At 41.4% G+C, this 16,557-nt stretch overlaps 1 protein-coding gene across 1 annotated transcript in view; it reads left to right on the top strand.

The window, feature by feature from the left end:
- Positions 1-16,557, top strand: part of SLX4IP (SLX4 interacting protein) — a 655,245-nt gene that overhangs the window by 446,713 nt on the left and 191,975 nt on the right. Inside the window, exons 5-6 of the mRNA XM_069234115.1 lie at positions 5,012-5,089; positions 12,938-13,026. Coding sequence (XP_069090216.1) covers positions 5,012-5,089; positions 12,938-13,026 — 167 coding nt within the window. The remainder of the gene's footprint in view (positions 1-5,011; positions 5,090-12,937; positions 13,027-16,557) is intronic.

Here is a 16,557-nt window from a genome sequence, read left to right as displayed (position 1 = left end):
TCTATTCCCTCTGAAGTTTTCACTTTTTGACTACCTGGGTTTGGGATTTTCCTATAAGCAAGTCTCACAAAGTTGGACTCGCTCATGGTAAATTCTGTGGAAATGGACTGAGAGTTCTAAATGCCAGTCTCTGCCTTTTTAGATAAGGCTGCTGCTGCACAGCTATGGTAAGAGACCATGTGCTAGTTACTAGCAAACATACAAGTGTGCGTGCATATGCAGGCTGAGCACATGAGACTGCTGTTTAGCCTGGTATCTGTGCACATGTATCCTGTTGTAGAAGGGATAATTCAGGGATTGGTTTTAATCTAATGTAGGCTTCATAATGTGAGTGGGTATTCATAGTGTAGGTCTGTGGTGCTTACTGAAAGGGTGTGGATGAAATCTGCCCCACCCCACAGGTTTACCATACATAGGCCTAGAGATATTAGCCAGATGTCAGTCTTAGGGTAAACATGTACACAGAGTACACTGTCACTTTTGTGATAGCCGTACTCCTCGTAGGCCTAAAGTTACCAGTAAGGTGTCAGTCTTAGGGTAAACATGTACACGGAGTGCAGATCCACTGTCACTTTTGTGATAGATGCACTTCTTACCACAATGTGAGAATTTTCATATTTCCCTGGCTCAGCCATAATCTGATGCAAGGCCTTTGTCCCCCACAGGGATAAGTTAATTGCTCTGCTGGCCAGTGGGAGAACCGAAGGCCTTCCCACAAAATAGATGCCTTTGATAGTGCTTAGCATGTTCCTTGGAACTGGGAAGAAATCTGCATGTACTAATTAACCCTTCACATTGCACCTTGACTGGGCAAGCCCAGGCCTACTGAAACAAAGGAGGGAGGCCAGACCTCTGGAGCCAAACACCTGAGGGGCTACTGTTTCATGTGGTCAGGCAGCTGTGTCAGTTGCGGGTGGGGCTGAAGTTCCCAGTGAAGATCTTTCTATAGACCCCTTGAAGCTGCTGTGTTGTAATGTCCCAGAATGCTTTGCTGGACGGTTGGGGCAGGGGGCAGAGAGGTGATGTGGCACTAACGAATTGGGCAGAGGAACCTGTCTTCCAGAACTTTCTGCCGGAACTTAAAAACCCCTACTCAAGGGAGAGACACTAGAGAAGACACTGGAGTTGGGAGTGACAATGGTGGAAGAAGGCACCTAACCCACTGAGAAAATGGACCGAGGGCTCCATCTGGCATCCAGGAATAGGAAGGCCTTCTCCAGGGCCAGTGGTGCTGGCCCCTTTTGCCATCTCAGGAAAAGTTGGGGTAATGGTCCTGTGGGTGGACCCTGAAAGGTTCTCATGAGAGGTCTGTGATCTGGTCCCGTAGGAGTCCCCCTTCCTAAAGAGGGTAGCCACTTACTCTGGTGCTGGCACACAGGTGCCCTGCAAATCAGCCACATCCATAGGCCTGGGGGGTACGCCAGTGAGGGTGCTATGCTTGTTGGCTGTGGAGCAGGTGTGGAACACATGCCCCAGAACAGGAGAGTGCCTTTGGAGCCCAGGCAGAAGACAGGTCTGCTGAAGGGAGCCTTAAAAACTAAACACCTCAACAAAAGTACTTTAAATGGCAGGAACCCTGAAGAAAATGCCTTTTGTGGCTGCAGATTGTTCTTGGAGCAAAATAATCCCAAAATGAGGCAGATAACACTCAGGGCCCTGGGGTACCAGAACAAAAAGTGCCCTGCTGCAAAATCCTTGATTTTCTCACTGGCAAGGCTCAACCCGCGGGAATAGGTGCAACTTCATTTGATTATTTGCATAGGGAGAGGGTTGTGCATAGGGAGAGGGTTGTGCATAGGTCCCGTTCCCCAGAACCATCCAAGGCCCAGGGATGCATCCCTCAGTCTTAATGCCATGGAGATTGTCCAGAGGGACAAAAGGACCTGAGTGGCATCACACTCCTGCAGCTAGAGATCCTGGAGAGGCCCAAACCCCTGGGAGCATTAGCCCTCTTCCCTTATCCATGTGTAGGGCGTGCAGGAGGCACCCAGAGCATAACCCTCCTCCAACCCACACTAGTTGCCGGCCAGGGGGAAAGAAAAGGAGGCCAACTCTGCACTGGCACACTACACTTGCATTGGAGGGCTCCATGCAAGAGTGCTCCCCCACACCACTCTGGTGTGTATGCACCGGATGGTCCATTGGAGGGGCAGGGGCACCCAGCCCTTAAGGAAATGGGGGCAGTGCAGTGTTTGACACTGCTTAAATTAAAAAAAAAGATGCACAGTCGTGGCCTCCTACCTTGGGAAAGCAGGAAACCACTAATCTAATATTCAAGCCTCAGGGTGAAGGAGCATCCCAGAAGCAGTGCTTGGGCTCTCTTATTAGAATATTTGGTAATGTGGTGCCAATGGAAGACCACCAATGTTCTATATTGTGTTCAGGTGGGCTGCCAGGAATGCAGCAGTCCCCATCAAAGCCTTCAAACGTTTTTCTAAGGCTCCCTCTGAGTTGCATTTATGCCCTGAGAGATGGTTTCTGATGGATTTAAATCTCTCCCGGAGTCCCTAAATTTGTACATGGGCTCTGGAGTGCAGGGACGTCTATTGGTTAGCCCTAAAGCTGCATTGCTATCATTGTAAATGTAGGAATAAGACTGATGGGCACATTGTTCAATATAATGCTTTATTGAAAAAGTTGATGATGGACAGTGCTATAAGCAGATAATAGTCAAATGGATGTTAGCAGGCAATTGGCTTTATGACTATAAGGCTAACTTTCTAGTACCTGCTTGATCATTACCACAGTTTACAGGAGTTAAGGTTATAACACCAACATGTTAAGAAATAAACACTGGAAAAAATGTGCTTGATTTGATATTATTTCTAGAGTTAAGTTTTACACAGGCCAATAAGGTTACTTTTAGATAAATTCTTACTTGTCATATTCTGCTACCTTCATATTTTCACTCTGTATTATTTTGTAATGCTAAAAGGCTGTGAACCATGCATTGCTAGAAGCACAAACAACCTGCAGTGTGACTGTCCAGTATTGGTATCATCCATAACTTCATGTGACCCTTAAGTGTTAACTCTTCATCCTTCTTATCATGAACATGTTTTCCATCTCTATGATTGTTTAATAATGTAGCAGAGATTGTGCCACTACAACTAATGGGAAGTTTGATCCACTATGTTCATGAAGCGGATACCACTTTGGCATTACAGAGGTATTGAGTGAGTGTATACTGCCAGAAAAGTAAGTGCCAGAGTATTATTTCTTAAACACCAGAGAGTCATTGTTTCAAGTCAGTGTGAATCTTCTGTAACGTTTGTTTTAGTATTTATGTTGTTTTTAGTGCCCATTTCTAGTTGAATTTGAAATATTTTACAAATTTCAGTGCTGTGTGAATTTTCTTTGTATTGACAAGATATACAATCTTGTGTTATTTACCTAGGATTTCTAGTGTGGGACATGGAAGGAGACTTGTCTATTGAGTTTTTTTGCAGAAAGCTGTGAAGTTAATAATTGGCAAGGTTAAAATGCTACTCATGGGTCTTATCTTTAAGATGCTAGTGTTGCTTTTTTGTGGTTTTAAAAAATGATACCCTAATATTCAAGATTGCATGGGTGCTATGTTCCACCAGCTTGTTAAGTTCTTGGAAAGCTCCCGTAAAAAAGAACTTATCTGTATATAAACTAAAGTGACATATGAGGCGTTTCATGGTGGGGGACATCGATGAGCAAGGTTAAATATTTAATGTGGTTAAACCTGCCAATAAGTTTGTGTTAGAACAAGGTCTCAAGCGATTAACTTTACTGTTGATACCAAGTACCCGATGGTATCTATTTAACTATTTGTGTAAAGAGTATTGTGCTGATTAAGCAATTTTGAATGTTATACAATGTCATTACAAAAGGCTTGTATTGAGTTCTACAAAGTAGGACAGTCGTGAGGCCCTCACTTTTTTGGACCTCTAAAAAGAAGGCTTAGGGCAGTCTTGGACTTCCTGAATCAATATGTGTAAGTAAACTCTTTTACCTGTTTGGGGGTCTTATTTGATTAGAAAGGTACCTAGACCCCCCTTTTAAACTTCAAGAAAAATATATTCATGCGAACAGTTGGTTTTGTCTTTGACTTTCCCTCAAGACTTAGATAAAAACCTTTGAATACTTTACTGGAGATTTAGCTGGAAAATGTTTATCTGCTCTTGCTTTTAGCAGAGACATTTGGGGTTACTCTGATAGTTCTATACTACGGACTATGGGAATCAAATTTCCAAGATGTCTTTTGAACGTTCTCCAGTCTTCTCGGCGTATATCCAACACCCAGAGATGAGTTTTAATTATCAGATTAATTAGCCCCTGTCCTTTATCAAGATGGACAACTGGTCGTGGCCTGAGGTGAAATTGAATCAAGACATACTGCAGGGTTGTTTCTCTCTTAATAGAAGTTAAATTATATTGATAAAATATTTACACTTTTGAGGCACCGTGATCTATTTGTCAGTCCTAATAAAAGTGTTAAAACTGACCTGACTTGCAGAAGGAAAACTTTCCTGACCTGGTGCCAGGCTGAAAAGGAGCACTTGGAATTTTCTACGCCCTGTCTGAGCATATTTATCACTGAAAACTGTGTTTCATGCTGAATCATATCTTACATCAGTGACTAACCCTAATCATTGTTTTTTGTTAACCCGATATTAGCGTCACTTTGCACATTTACTTTTGTTTGTCTCAAAACGATGGACGAATTAAAAAAAAATCTTGGCCCTACTGGCTGCGACCATGTGTCTTTACAAAATATGACCCATTTTTTGTTATTCTGTGTTTTTTTGCGAAGCCTAGTTAAATTTTAATAAAGTGCGCCCCTGTGATGTTTTTACAATTGTTAAAGAACGCTTTTGTTACTTTGCTGCTTGTTTTTGATCTTCAGCTGTGAACATTAAACAGGTATTCGATTCTTGATTTTATTAACGTTGTGTTTCTTAATGAATTGTGTTTGTATGAACTTTAAGGAATGAAGATGTAGGTGATGAATCAGTATGTGTGAACGTGTTCTCTTTTACAGGCACCCGCTGTCGTATTGCTGCATACTTCATGAAAAGATGGGTCAACCTTCGCTGCATTTTGAAGCAGCAGTATCGTGGTAGAGTATATCCTAATTTGAGTTCCCTGTTTTCCAATCCTCTCTTTAATTCGCATGCATCTTTGATTTGTTTCATGTTGTGAAATGAAGTAATTTACAAAACTCTCAATTAATGCAATTGTCTAATGTGGACTCCTCCAGGGCGATCAGGTGGGTTGCACAAGCCTTTTGTTTTTATGATCCTTTTTAATGTGTCTCTTAAAATGTGAATCAGTAGCGTTTGCCCTTTGAATCACTTTTCTGAATCAGTCTTTATAGTGTTTTGTTAAGTGAACTCCATAGCTAACTGCATAGTGCAAGTGTATGCAAGCGAAGACATTTGTTCAGCCCACTGCCATAAATCCCTCACAAAACAGGTGGTCATTGAGCCAAAATCGTTTTCATGTTTCCCAAAGCTTACATGTTTTGTCAGGAAGTGACATCAGTTCAGCGCAGCCAACACCAATAAAGAAGTAAGAATAGCTACCCTTTGTTTTTCTTTTAAATCCAAGGATCAGCCTGGAGAGAGCTAGCTGTGATTTCTCAGAAAATCCTAACTGCTCAACTAACATAAAAGAAATAGGAACTGATCACACGGAGAAGCAGTTTGCCACTAGGTTCAAAGATCAGATTCCAAAATCATGTTGAGTGATGACATTTAAAGAGTATGGTGGACGTAGAGAATGGCATTCCATTTTGTGACATGTGACTGAAATCGTAAACTCTGTTGCAAAGATGGGGCACACAGTGTTTCTGACATATATGGAAAATGTAAGTAGTAGCAAAGGAATGTTATCCCCTAACATATACACAGTTACCAACCACCCAAAGAAAAATTCTTGTCACACAGTACTGAAAAGTACGTATACGGAAACTGCTACCTCACCCCCACAGATACTACATAGCACATCAAATAGGAGTACAACCATGAAATGCTCCTCTTCGAAGTCCATACACGAATCGCAGATAAACAGGACGACTTACAGGGCTAATAATATGCAAAGGCTCACACTAGAACACATCATAATCAGTTGCTCAAATTAGCACACCTGTCCCGGGCAGTAAAAAGTATGCCATTCTCAATATCCACACAAACACTGCTCTTGCAGGCATGAGTAATACATGCCTACCAACCTCTGAAACAGAGTTTCAGTACTGGAATTGCTGACCATACTATTAATTCCACGGTTTCAGCATGAAACAAATAACAATATCCTTGCCGCTAACCACAGTGTTCCCATTATTGACACTAGCACCAGCCATAGTACAACAGCACCCTCCACATTAATAGATGCCTTAAACAAGGACAAGGAAGACCTTTTAAGTGACCCAAAACAGCATGCAGGCATAGCATGGCCCAACTGCCACCCTACTTGTCCTAGCAAAAGATAATGCACAACCTCCTGCAGGACCAAGCCAGATGCCAAACCCTATTCACTCACCACAGACAACTTTAAGGCCACCATAAAAGCCAGAACAATTCCTCATACTAGGATCAAGCAACAACCTACCTCCTTACACGAGCCAAGTTACAGTTAATACAATTAGAAGCAAAGACACCGAAGATGTGTAACAGAGCCCTCTAAATCAATGCAACTGGAAAATGTAGATGACTGTGTCATAAAAATGTGCTCACCTGAGTACTGCCATCCAACAGTTTTTTTAATCAATAGACACCCTGCATAGTAAACTATATCCTGGCTGCCAACCATCCTGCATTGACTACACTATGGGTTACCATGTGAAAAGTGTCAACTCAGGTAGGTAGATTCTGTTAAAAGGCAACTGTATATGAGCAATTAACTGGTGCACCACCTATGGGAGAAGTCCTCCCAACAGGGTTTTAGAAGTCAGGGGAGAGAACCATGTTACACAATTGTTAATGGAGTTCTTGCAGACCACAATTGTAATAGCACCAGAAGAGGAATAAAAACGGATGACAATACAAAATGTGCCAGAATTTGGAACTTAAGACCAGGGGAACCCGGGATACATAACAAAAGCTCTTTGTGGGGTATCATATTTCCATTTCTGAATTTAGCACTTCTTTGCCACAGCAGTGGCTGTCGCAAAACACTTAGGTCAGTGTTTAGCCATACCTCAAACGTCTGAAATTTTTTTGAAACATCAGCATGTGTATCAATAATAATGGGAAATCCCACCCCTTTACTACCTCCATTTCTGTATGAATCTGCCAATATTGTGTTAGTCATGGGCATGCCCATAAAAGATGCACTATACTTCTCCTTGTCAACAAATCCAACAGGTGTAGTTAGGACTCAGGTTAAATCTGCAAAACTGTTGTGCCCAGTGCCAACCATGTATGACCCTGAAGACACTGAGTGTAAGTTTATTTTCCCTTAGCCTTTTTCCTTGATGTTCTATAACACGTCCCTCTTTTTTCTATGTACTCATGTTCCAGCACCTTTGCCATTGTTGTCCAAGGCTTTCAAGTGGATGTATCGAGAACAGGTGTTCTAGAATTGTCCTGTATAACCCTGACAGAACACCTCTAAATCGACTCCACTAGTACGCCTCGTGGGTGAGGCAGGATTATCATAAGGTGCTCACACTCAGATCAATCTTAAACAGTGTGTAAAGTGCAAATGTCTCTACTTCTGATTAGCTGGTAGATTGTAGTCCCTTGTGAAGTAATTCATGCATGTTCTGTAATCCCTGCACCACAATTTCCACCAAGTAGCATAGACATCTATTTTTAATTTCATGTTTCTACATAATGGGTACTCGCATGCAAGTATGGTTGTACCTTGAGCAGTTTATGTACCACTTGCCAAGCATGTCTAATAGAGTCCAGTAATGGGTTATCTGCCCTAGTTAGGTCTGAGCGTCCCCATAAACGCGATCCTTCCTGTCCTTGACCGCTATCAATTATGTCTTTATTGTCCACCATGCTGATGGTAACCCATATTGTTGGAGTAATCCTAATAAAGGTGCATGTCTGTTGACTAATTGATAAGAAGTACACACAAGGCATTCTTAGACCTCCAGATTTCAAGAAGGCATGGCATATAAGTCAGACATTTAGACAGGGTTTCTTGTCACCAAGCAAAGTTTTTAAGAGTAACCCTTGCGCGTCCTAGGAATGGGCATTGTCAGCTTCCCAAATATATAATTAAGTCTAAGTGCCACATGCATTTTTAGAATTTGGACTCTTCCCCCATAACAAAGTGTGTAGTGACCTCCAGATCTGGAATTTGACACACATTATGTGAGTGGATATGCTACACGTTTCTACATAAATACACACAAGATGTTTGGCTAAGACAACTGTGGGATCATTGGATCTCTTCCGTGCTATGTTAAGTGCCCTCCTTTCTGCTCCTTCTCGTAACTCCTGTGGTTTGACAGAATTGAGAGATAGAAACTGGTGAGCAGAAAGACCTTTACGTCAAAAGACAGAAAAAAACATACAAAAATCTGCACAGAAGACCCAAAATCGCTGGACCCAACATTCCACATTGCCAGATGGGAATTCTAAAATTGTTAACCAGGATGAGTGTATTCTCCAGAGATTGAAAGAACCTTTGAGTATACTTTTTCAAAGCGTATTAGAAGTAAATTAATTCCATCAAGGTTTCTCCAGCAGGTTCCTTTAATTTTCTTTTGCTGAATATTCGTGAAGGAAGAGGTATCTCAAAATATGCCAACAAATGTTTTACTCTACAGGGCCATATAGACCAAGGGCTTTTTTAGGTTGAATAAAAGTAAAAGTAAAATAAAACGTATAAACAAACCAAATACTCAGGATTGTTAATGGTGGCCCATATTTTCTGGCAAGCACCTTTGTGCAAGTCTGCGTTAACTGTTTTTTACATCTGAGGTTATAATGAAAGTGTGACATGGTGAGAAAATGTTTACAACCTTGAAAACCATAGTCTCAGATAAAGAATGAGGATTAAAGGTAACCTTAAAGATAACATTTAATAAAATATAATTCTCCACTAAGATGTCACCATAAACAAAATGCTAAATACTGGCACCCCTTACTATAAGGAACAGTTACATGTGCTAATACATTTTTTGTTAAGTTGCTGGTCACTCCTAGTATTTCATCCTATAAGTATGTATCCTAGGTGTATTCCCAAAAGAATTTGTGTCAGTAGGCTCATGGAATCAGAAAGTTGATTATTATTGGGCTCAAACATTGATAACTGAATGATTCAAGTCTTATCTAAAAATATCAAACAAAACAGATATTGCCCGAGTGCTTCTCTCCCTTTGCAGATTTAAAAAAAGCTTGGAACCTACGTTAATAAACTTAAATTGGTGCATGTGCACTCTTGGGTTAGCTAACAGGTGATATGTAAAATAATGACCAGAGAGGTCTGCCTCAGTAGTACTGTCAAAAATTAGACAGGGGACTTGGAAAAACAAGCTTTAAGTAGCGGTAAAATGAGGAAACGCTTACCTGACCTGCATATGGGTCTCTGCGGTCCACAATGCTGATGCTAACAACGTTTGGTCTCAGCGCCATTGTTAAAGTCATAAAAAGAATAGTCAGGGGTCTTTTGCAGTGGGGCATGCTTCCCTTCAATTTTATTATTAACCACAATAGTTCCAGGAGATTAAATAATAAGTAATGAATATAAAAACCAAATTGCAAATCCAAAATGAAAATAATTATTTGACAGTTAGACATTTAACAGTGGCTGCACATGTTACACTAATACAAATATACAATATAAAGTGTAAAACACAAAAAGGAAGGTGATGGATCCTAAAAAGCAGAAAGACCACAATTAACCTTGCACAAAACACAATTGCTATTAGTATCCAATCAGTCAAAGATATGTCTACAGCGTTTCGACCTCCGTGGATTACTGGGTCATCATAAGGACACGTCATTTGTGAGGCACATACAGAAATATAAATTATGATTGGCTGCCCAATAAAAAAAAAATCTTCATCAAGGAATCAGTCTTGTGCTAGTTTCCTCAAACATCTCTTACAGTACCCAAAGCTATCACAACATATGCTGGGTTCAAAAGACCAAAAATAACTTTTAAAGGAGACAGGAAAGAAATCTCCATTCATGCCAAAGATCCATCCTAAAGGCAACAGTGTCCATCCACGAGAAAAACGCTTAGCACCATCTTGGCCAGGTAAAAAGGTTGTTCAATCATTCGTATAGTGCCCTATCTTTGGTAGTTATTTCCTATACTGTGTTCTATAAAGGAGGTGAATTTAAAGTCATGAGCGTGGACTAGTCTTAGTCTACTGCCTTTACCAGGAGTTAAGCAGCATGAGCGCAGTGGTGGCAGCATACCATGTAGTCATCAGTAAAAGTGAACAGACCCTTCTACCTGTGTTACTGGAATGAAGCCTACAGGCTCGCTCATTTAAAGTTCCCCTGCTGTGTACTTACCTTACCATGTGCAGTACTCCACAGTCTGTGTTATATATGTGCTGGGTGATGTGGGCCTGTGAATGGCACACTAGTGGGGTGGTGTGCAGTGCCAGGTGTATATGGTCCTGGGAATGGTACAATACATGGAATATGCTAGGTTCCATCTTGGGAGACCCAGGGCTAACTGGAGGAAACATGATGAGGCAGAGAAATCCCCCAGACAAACTTCTAGGTTGTTGCATTCCCGTGGGCTGGGTTGGGCACACTGGAGGGAAGGAGAGCCAGGTTCTTCAGTACACTTCAAAATGTGCTCTTTGATTCAGAGAAAGATCACTACGAGGGGGCCTGGGTACATCTGCGGAAGGATATGGGGCAGATGAGAGACTCATAAAGAGTAGGGATGAGGCCCTGGTGTAACCTTTTTGAAATACATATACTGTGGCTTATATCTAGGTGTGAGCCTCTAGTCACTTCCATGGCCTGTGTTGTAGGGCTACCAGATTTGGTGTTGCTCCTGCTGAGAGATTGTTTTTGGAGGAGGGGCGAGGCAGAGGACAATGCAACTTAAAAGGAAATAGATGTCCAACTTTAACTTCAAGGAATCAGAAACTTAATCAGGTTTGGTGTCTGAAAATGAACTATTTGAATAGGAGTCTGAGACCTCCAAAATTGTCAGCTGTCAAGCAGCCATTCATGCCTTGCAAGGAGGAGAAGCTCAGCAAGACTTATGCCTGTGGCCAGGCCTGGGTGCCAAGGCACTTACTGGAGACAGACGCTGCAGCTTCAGTACCTGCGAAGGTAGTTCACTCAGGGACTACATTCACTTATATTATGCTGATAAGACTGATTTATGGGCCAGACAGCCACGGAGGGACTTACCTGCCATATAGTGCTTCCACGCTGGAATTTTGTTTACTTTAATAAAGAGTCGAAGTGGACTCCTCAGATTTGGACTATTAGTGGGGCTTAGCTTAAATGTCACCTAGGGAATGGGATTCAGGGACCCGCCTACAAAACACTAGAGCCCTGGCCTCAGGGGACCATGTATCTTGTTTGTGAACGTTGTATTTGGTGTTTAGACAAAGTTTTCAGAAACAAAATTGTGTGGATAAAATATTGTGTCAAGAATATTGAAGACAAATATTTTATGAAGGTAAGTTTTTATAGGTAAGCAAAGTTATATTTTTTCAAGGTACGTACATGTGGAGTTACAAATAGTAAGTCAATACTTGCCTATTTGCACTTACCTTCTCGATATTTTGGCCCTCAATACTTTTCACACAATATTCTGTCCACTCACTATTTTTGTTTCCGATATTCTGTCAGTGATTTATCGTACTTTACTCTGTGTTCATATATAAATACTCTTTTTTTTCATAAAAACAAGTATTTGATTGGAAAGTAAATTGTTGCTGCTGAACGTATTTTTAGTTGTCAGCCTGTCTTCAACCCTCCTTTGTCTACCTCCCATTGAGAAGCCTTGGACTGCTTGACCCACGCTACCAATGAGAGTCGAGTTCTAAACGGGTACTTAGCCCCGTTGCTCTGGATCCATAGTAGGTCAGGCCCCAGGACTTCAGGAGTAAACGGTCTCAACACCCACGCTTGGGCCAAATTGCTCCTGCTTCCCCCTTGACCTTCCAAATGGGGTTCTAAGACTCATAAACCCAAGTGGTAAGAAAAATTGACTTAAAGAATAAATAATTGGGTAGAAAGGGCATGAGAAGTCTGTAAAAATTCCAACTTCTATCTTGATTTCTCGAGGACTAAAATGGAGGTATGAGATATTTGTTTCATGGTAACTCTTTATTTTCTCTATGTATTCTGAGTACCCATGTTTGATGATTTTTACCTGTGAAGAGTTGTGTTGTAGTTCTGTGTCTCAAAAATTGAGAAGACTGAAATGGGGAAGAATTTCAAAATTCCAAAGTGCTTTATTGGAAGGAAAACAATCAGAGTAGGCCTGGGCACATGTTAGCATTATTCAAAATTTAAGATTCTTGGTTATTGTTTGGTATAAATTGAAAATCATCCCAATCATCGGCACGATCGTAAAGCTAATCTGAACCTGTAGTGTCACTGTGAAGTAACCCTAACCACTTTCGAATGTGGCCAGAATGGTTTAACCAAAATATATTTTGATTTGATAAAGCACTCAACGCAGTTAGCACTTGATACTCTCAAATAACACTTTTGTGTTCATTGTAACAATCTTTAAAGACAGAGTAGTTTGTTTGGCCAACTGATATTCACCTTGTGACCTGCTTGTTGCACGGTGCCTTCTGCATCAGGTAAATCAGTCAATCCACTTGGCAATTTCATCATCGTGGCAGGCTGTTTTTCAAATTGCCTTCTTTTGATCTTAGAAAGAGAATATGTAGGATGTGTTAATTTAAGCTCATAAAATCACTTCTGTTTGTTTGATTGTTTAGTGTGAATTTAAAATTGGGATGCATTGTTTTAAATGGTTAAATAACTAAAGTTTCTTTAATCTGTAACAGGGCTGAGGGTATTTCCAGACAGATTTGTGGTCTGCGCAAGCTTACATGAACCAGCTCTCACTCCCTGGACTAGTGATAGCTTAACCATGGTATGTATGTTACATTACTGCATCAATCATAATGCAGTCTCATCGTGTACTGTTTCTTTTGCCATGAAAGCTACTACTATTAAAAGGTGAGCTTCTTGGGCAGAAGTTATGTTTATATCAGCAGATGAAGAAGACTGCTTGTTGTCTTACTAATGCCCTGTCATTGTATTCATATTGAAAGAATTTAGGCCCTTCTTTATGCACATTTCTAGGAGAACACGTATGAATGGATGCCCTTGTAAAGGTAGTAGCACATCAAAATGTATTTCGTACTTCCAATATGGAAAAGAGTCTCCTTTCATGGATGGCCGGTGTTGACTAGTGAATCAGTTCTCAAACTTTTTGGTTTTAATCTTAAAAATTCCAAAAGGCCTAATTGTGTACCAGCTACCTTTCATCTGCTAGCATCAAAAGGTATGAAAAATGTATGTCTTCCTCTTCTGCGAAGTGCTGAGAAGACATAATACTGGATTTAAGGCCTTTTTTTTTTTAGAGTTTAGTAGATGGGGGTAATCAGTCACTAACGCGGTTCAGTCTGCCATATTACAAGTACATTTTAGGCTATGACCCCTGTATTACAGTGTATTAGGATGTTTGCCATGTTTTGACTAAGTATCATGTCTGCCAGACTCTAAATAATGCCCAAGCTCCTGCATAATCTCTATTCAACTGTGTAGGGTAAAAGTTCCAGTCACCTAATTTATGTTCATTGGAGATTATGACGGTTTAACAGCTTTTTAAGCATAATCTTTCAAAACACAAGCCTATCCTTTGCCTCACCTGAAGCATTCTCCAAATTTAAAATTGTAGTGTGGGTTGAGCTGCTGGAATTTGTTGATCACTCTGTTAAGGAACCATGCAGGGAATGTGGCTCTTAATTGAATGATGGCATGGAAAAAGCAAGACCTGCTCTTATGAGCGAGGCACAGCTGTCAAGGGGAATGCTGATACACTTCAACACAAGACACTATCCACCATTATTTCATTCTTAGTCAGTGGAGTATGGGATTTAACCACAGGTTAATTAGATAATTACCATAATTACCAAGTTGCTGCATCATGGAATACCTTTCTGCATTGTTTGTGCAATATAAAGCTAGAATTGCACAAAATATAAAGACTACCTGCTGAGCATGGTGACACTTGATGTAACAATAGGGATATGCAAGAGGCAAGAGAGCTATTTCAACTTTTCTTCCAAGAATCTATGTCTCCAATATTAATACGTCCAAAAGATCATATAGGCTTTTTGCAGAGATCACTGTCCTATGAATCAGGGATGACCAGTGTTGGTTCAGAAGTGCTGGAGATGTGTCAGGTGTATGGACAGCCATTGTTGATGTACTTAGAATTTAGTTTTGTTTGTATGTAAAATTCTGTTAGGTTAAATATACTGGATGTCTGGTATGAATCTGGTTCTTCTGAACCTTTGTTTGGCACCCTGCTCTAAATCGTTTGTTTTAGATTTGCACTCTTCATTTCAGAGTGCCATTAACACAGAAGATATTAAGGTAAGAAGCACCTTTATTAGAGAGCAAGCTGGAAGCACAACCTTCACCTCCCAGTCCTCTGGTCAGCTGTCATTCCCTGAACATTCTAGAGCTATTACTGTGGTGCCCATCTAGGCTGGATACAACACATTCTCTCTCCTTCCAATTCAAACTAGACTTTAACAAACTAAGGACACATACACATATTATTGATCCACAAAAATAAAGATAGAGCACAAATATCATATAAAGATAAAACACAAATAGCGTATGCAAAATAACTTCATATCATGGTAATAAACACAATCACCCTTTTTAACACTGTTACTCAATAATCCAACACAGTATATCACTTTGCAAACAAACTCAAGATAAAACACCCCAAAAATGATCTCCTAATCATGTAAAATAATTTGCACAGTAATAAGGTTGATGAAAATGTACAGAAAACGTCCTTCCTTTCGATGTGTGGATTCAGCCCATCACAAAATCTTGAATTTATTTTTTGCAAAGTAGTCAATCTCCCCACCGAGTGGAGACTCTGGATTCAGCAGAATAATCACTGACATCCCTGCCATCCTCCATTCTCTCATCTCCTGAATGGTCAGTCCCTGGCATCACATTGTCAGTATTTTCAGTATTTTTGCTCACATTGTTCTGTGCCGCTCCCCCCCTCTGTCTTTCCCAACACTCTCCAACAGCGTAGTATAACTTGGATTACATTCATCATACCACATCCACTCATTAAATTTCACACTATTGTTATGACTTTTCAACTCATTTTATCAAGTCAAAACTTTATTTCATCTTGACATCCTTCCAAAGTGCTAAATCTTTCCATCACTTAACAGTGCCGACCTTGAGTATAATTCCTTCACTTGAAGAGGCACAGAGAACTTACTGCAACCTTTTTTTGTTCTGAACCCCCGTTTAACTCTGCAGTCAGCAGGTATCAGACACCTTGCTTCTCATTGTTATACTCTTTATACACTTCTTGCACCCTAAACAAGTTACTCTTGACTACAGAGGGTGTTCATTTGCTACACACTTCATGTTCATCCAAGCTGTGTTGTCCCTAGTAAATCGTTCCCTGCATCTTAAAATCCTGAAGGAACTGTAACCCGTTAGGGTAGGAGTGATTCTATAAGCCCATATCATGCGTCTTTACTCTCTCTTTCTCCTAGACTGAGCCAGCACTGATGCAGTTTTCACACACACCTATAATCAGTCTGTTGAACCTTTCTGCAGCCCCCATTGCCAGCAGGATGTTAAATTGGGGGGAGGGGAGGTGCTTCCCTCTAATACTTTGTCACTCAACAATGACTTAGGAATCCTGGCCTTCAAGAATATTTTCTCCAAAAAGGATACCACTGTGTTTGCATCTGCATTGTTCCTCAATTTTTGGCCACTTGGAGTATTGATCTAGAAGAAAAATTACATACTTAGGTACAGCACACAAGTCTAAGATGGGTCCTTAGACCTCCTCGAAGAGAGCGTCAAAAGACCGACTGGGCGGGGCGCTAGAGAGCTGGCGAGCAAGATGGCCACACTCCTGTGAGGCTCCTGCGGCCCAGATAAATAATCCTACATAATCCTGCCCAAAGAAATTTATGCAACGCTTTAATGTATCCCCATTAAGGATTAGTAACAACATGCACACAAGCAAATGCAAAAAGAAATGAAGAGCGGTGCTTGCTGACCCGGGCGGCGGTGGCGGTGTGGCCCATGCGGCCGGCTGGCACAAGGCTGCTGGAAGCCCGGGGACTGCAGCCCACTGCATGGGGGTATTACCGGGAGGCTGCCGGAGCTGTGGGGGTTAGTGGGCGGCAGAAGAACCTGGGCGCCTGAAGTGACGGTGCGGCCGCCGCCGGAGAGAGAAGAGAAGGTGGAATCCCCGGAGCAGGGACGGAGGTGAAAGGCCCGTGCTGCGGGTGGACCCCGGAGCCCTATGGCTGGGGGCGGACGGTCGGCGCTAAACTAAAGCGCGGTGGGTCTTGGCTTGCCTGAAGATCAGGGGAACCTCTGTGGCTCACCCGGGAGT

Source organism: Pleurodeles waltl, chromosome 5, assembly GCF_031143425.1.
Source record: "Pleurodeles waltl isolate 20211129_DDA chromosome 5, aPleWal1.hap1.20221129, whole genome shotgun sequence".
Taxonomy (NCBI): domain Eukaryota; kingdom Metazoa; phylum Chordata; class Amphibia; order Caudata; family Salamandridae; genus Pleurodeles; species Pleurodeles waltl.
This window is presented reverse-complemented; position numbering and strand designations above follow the sequence as displayed.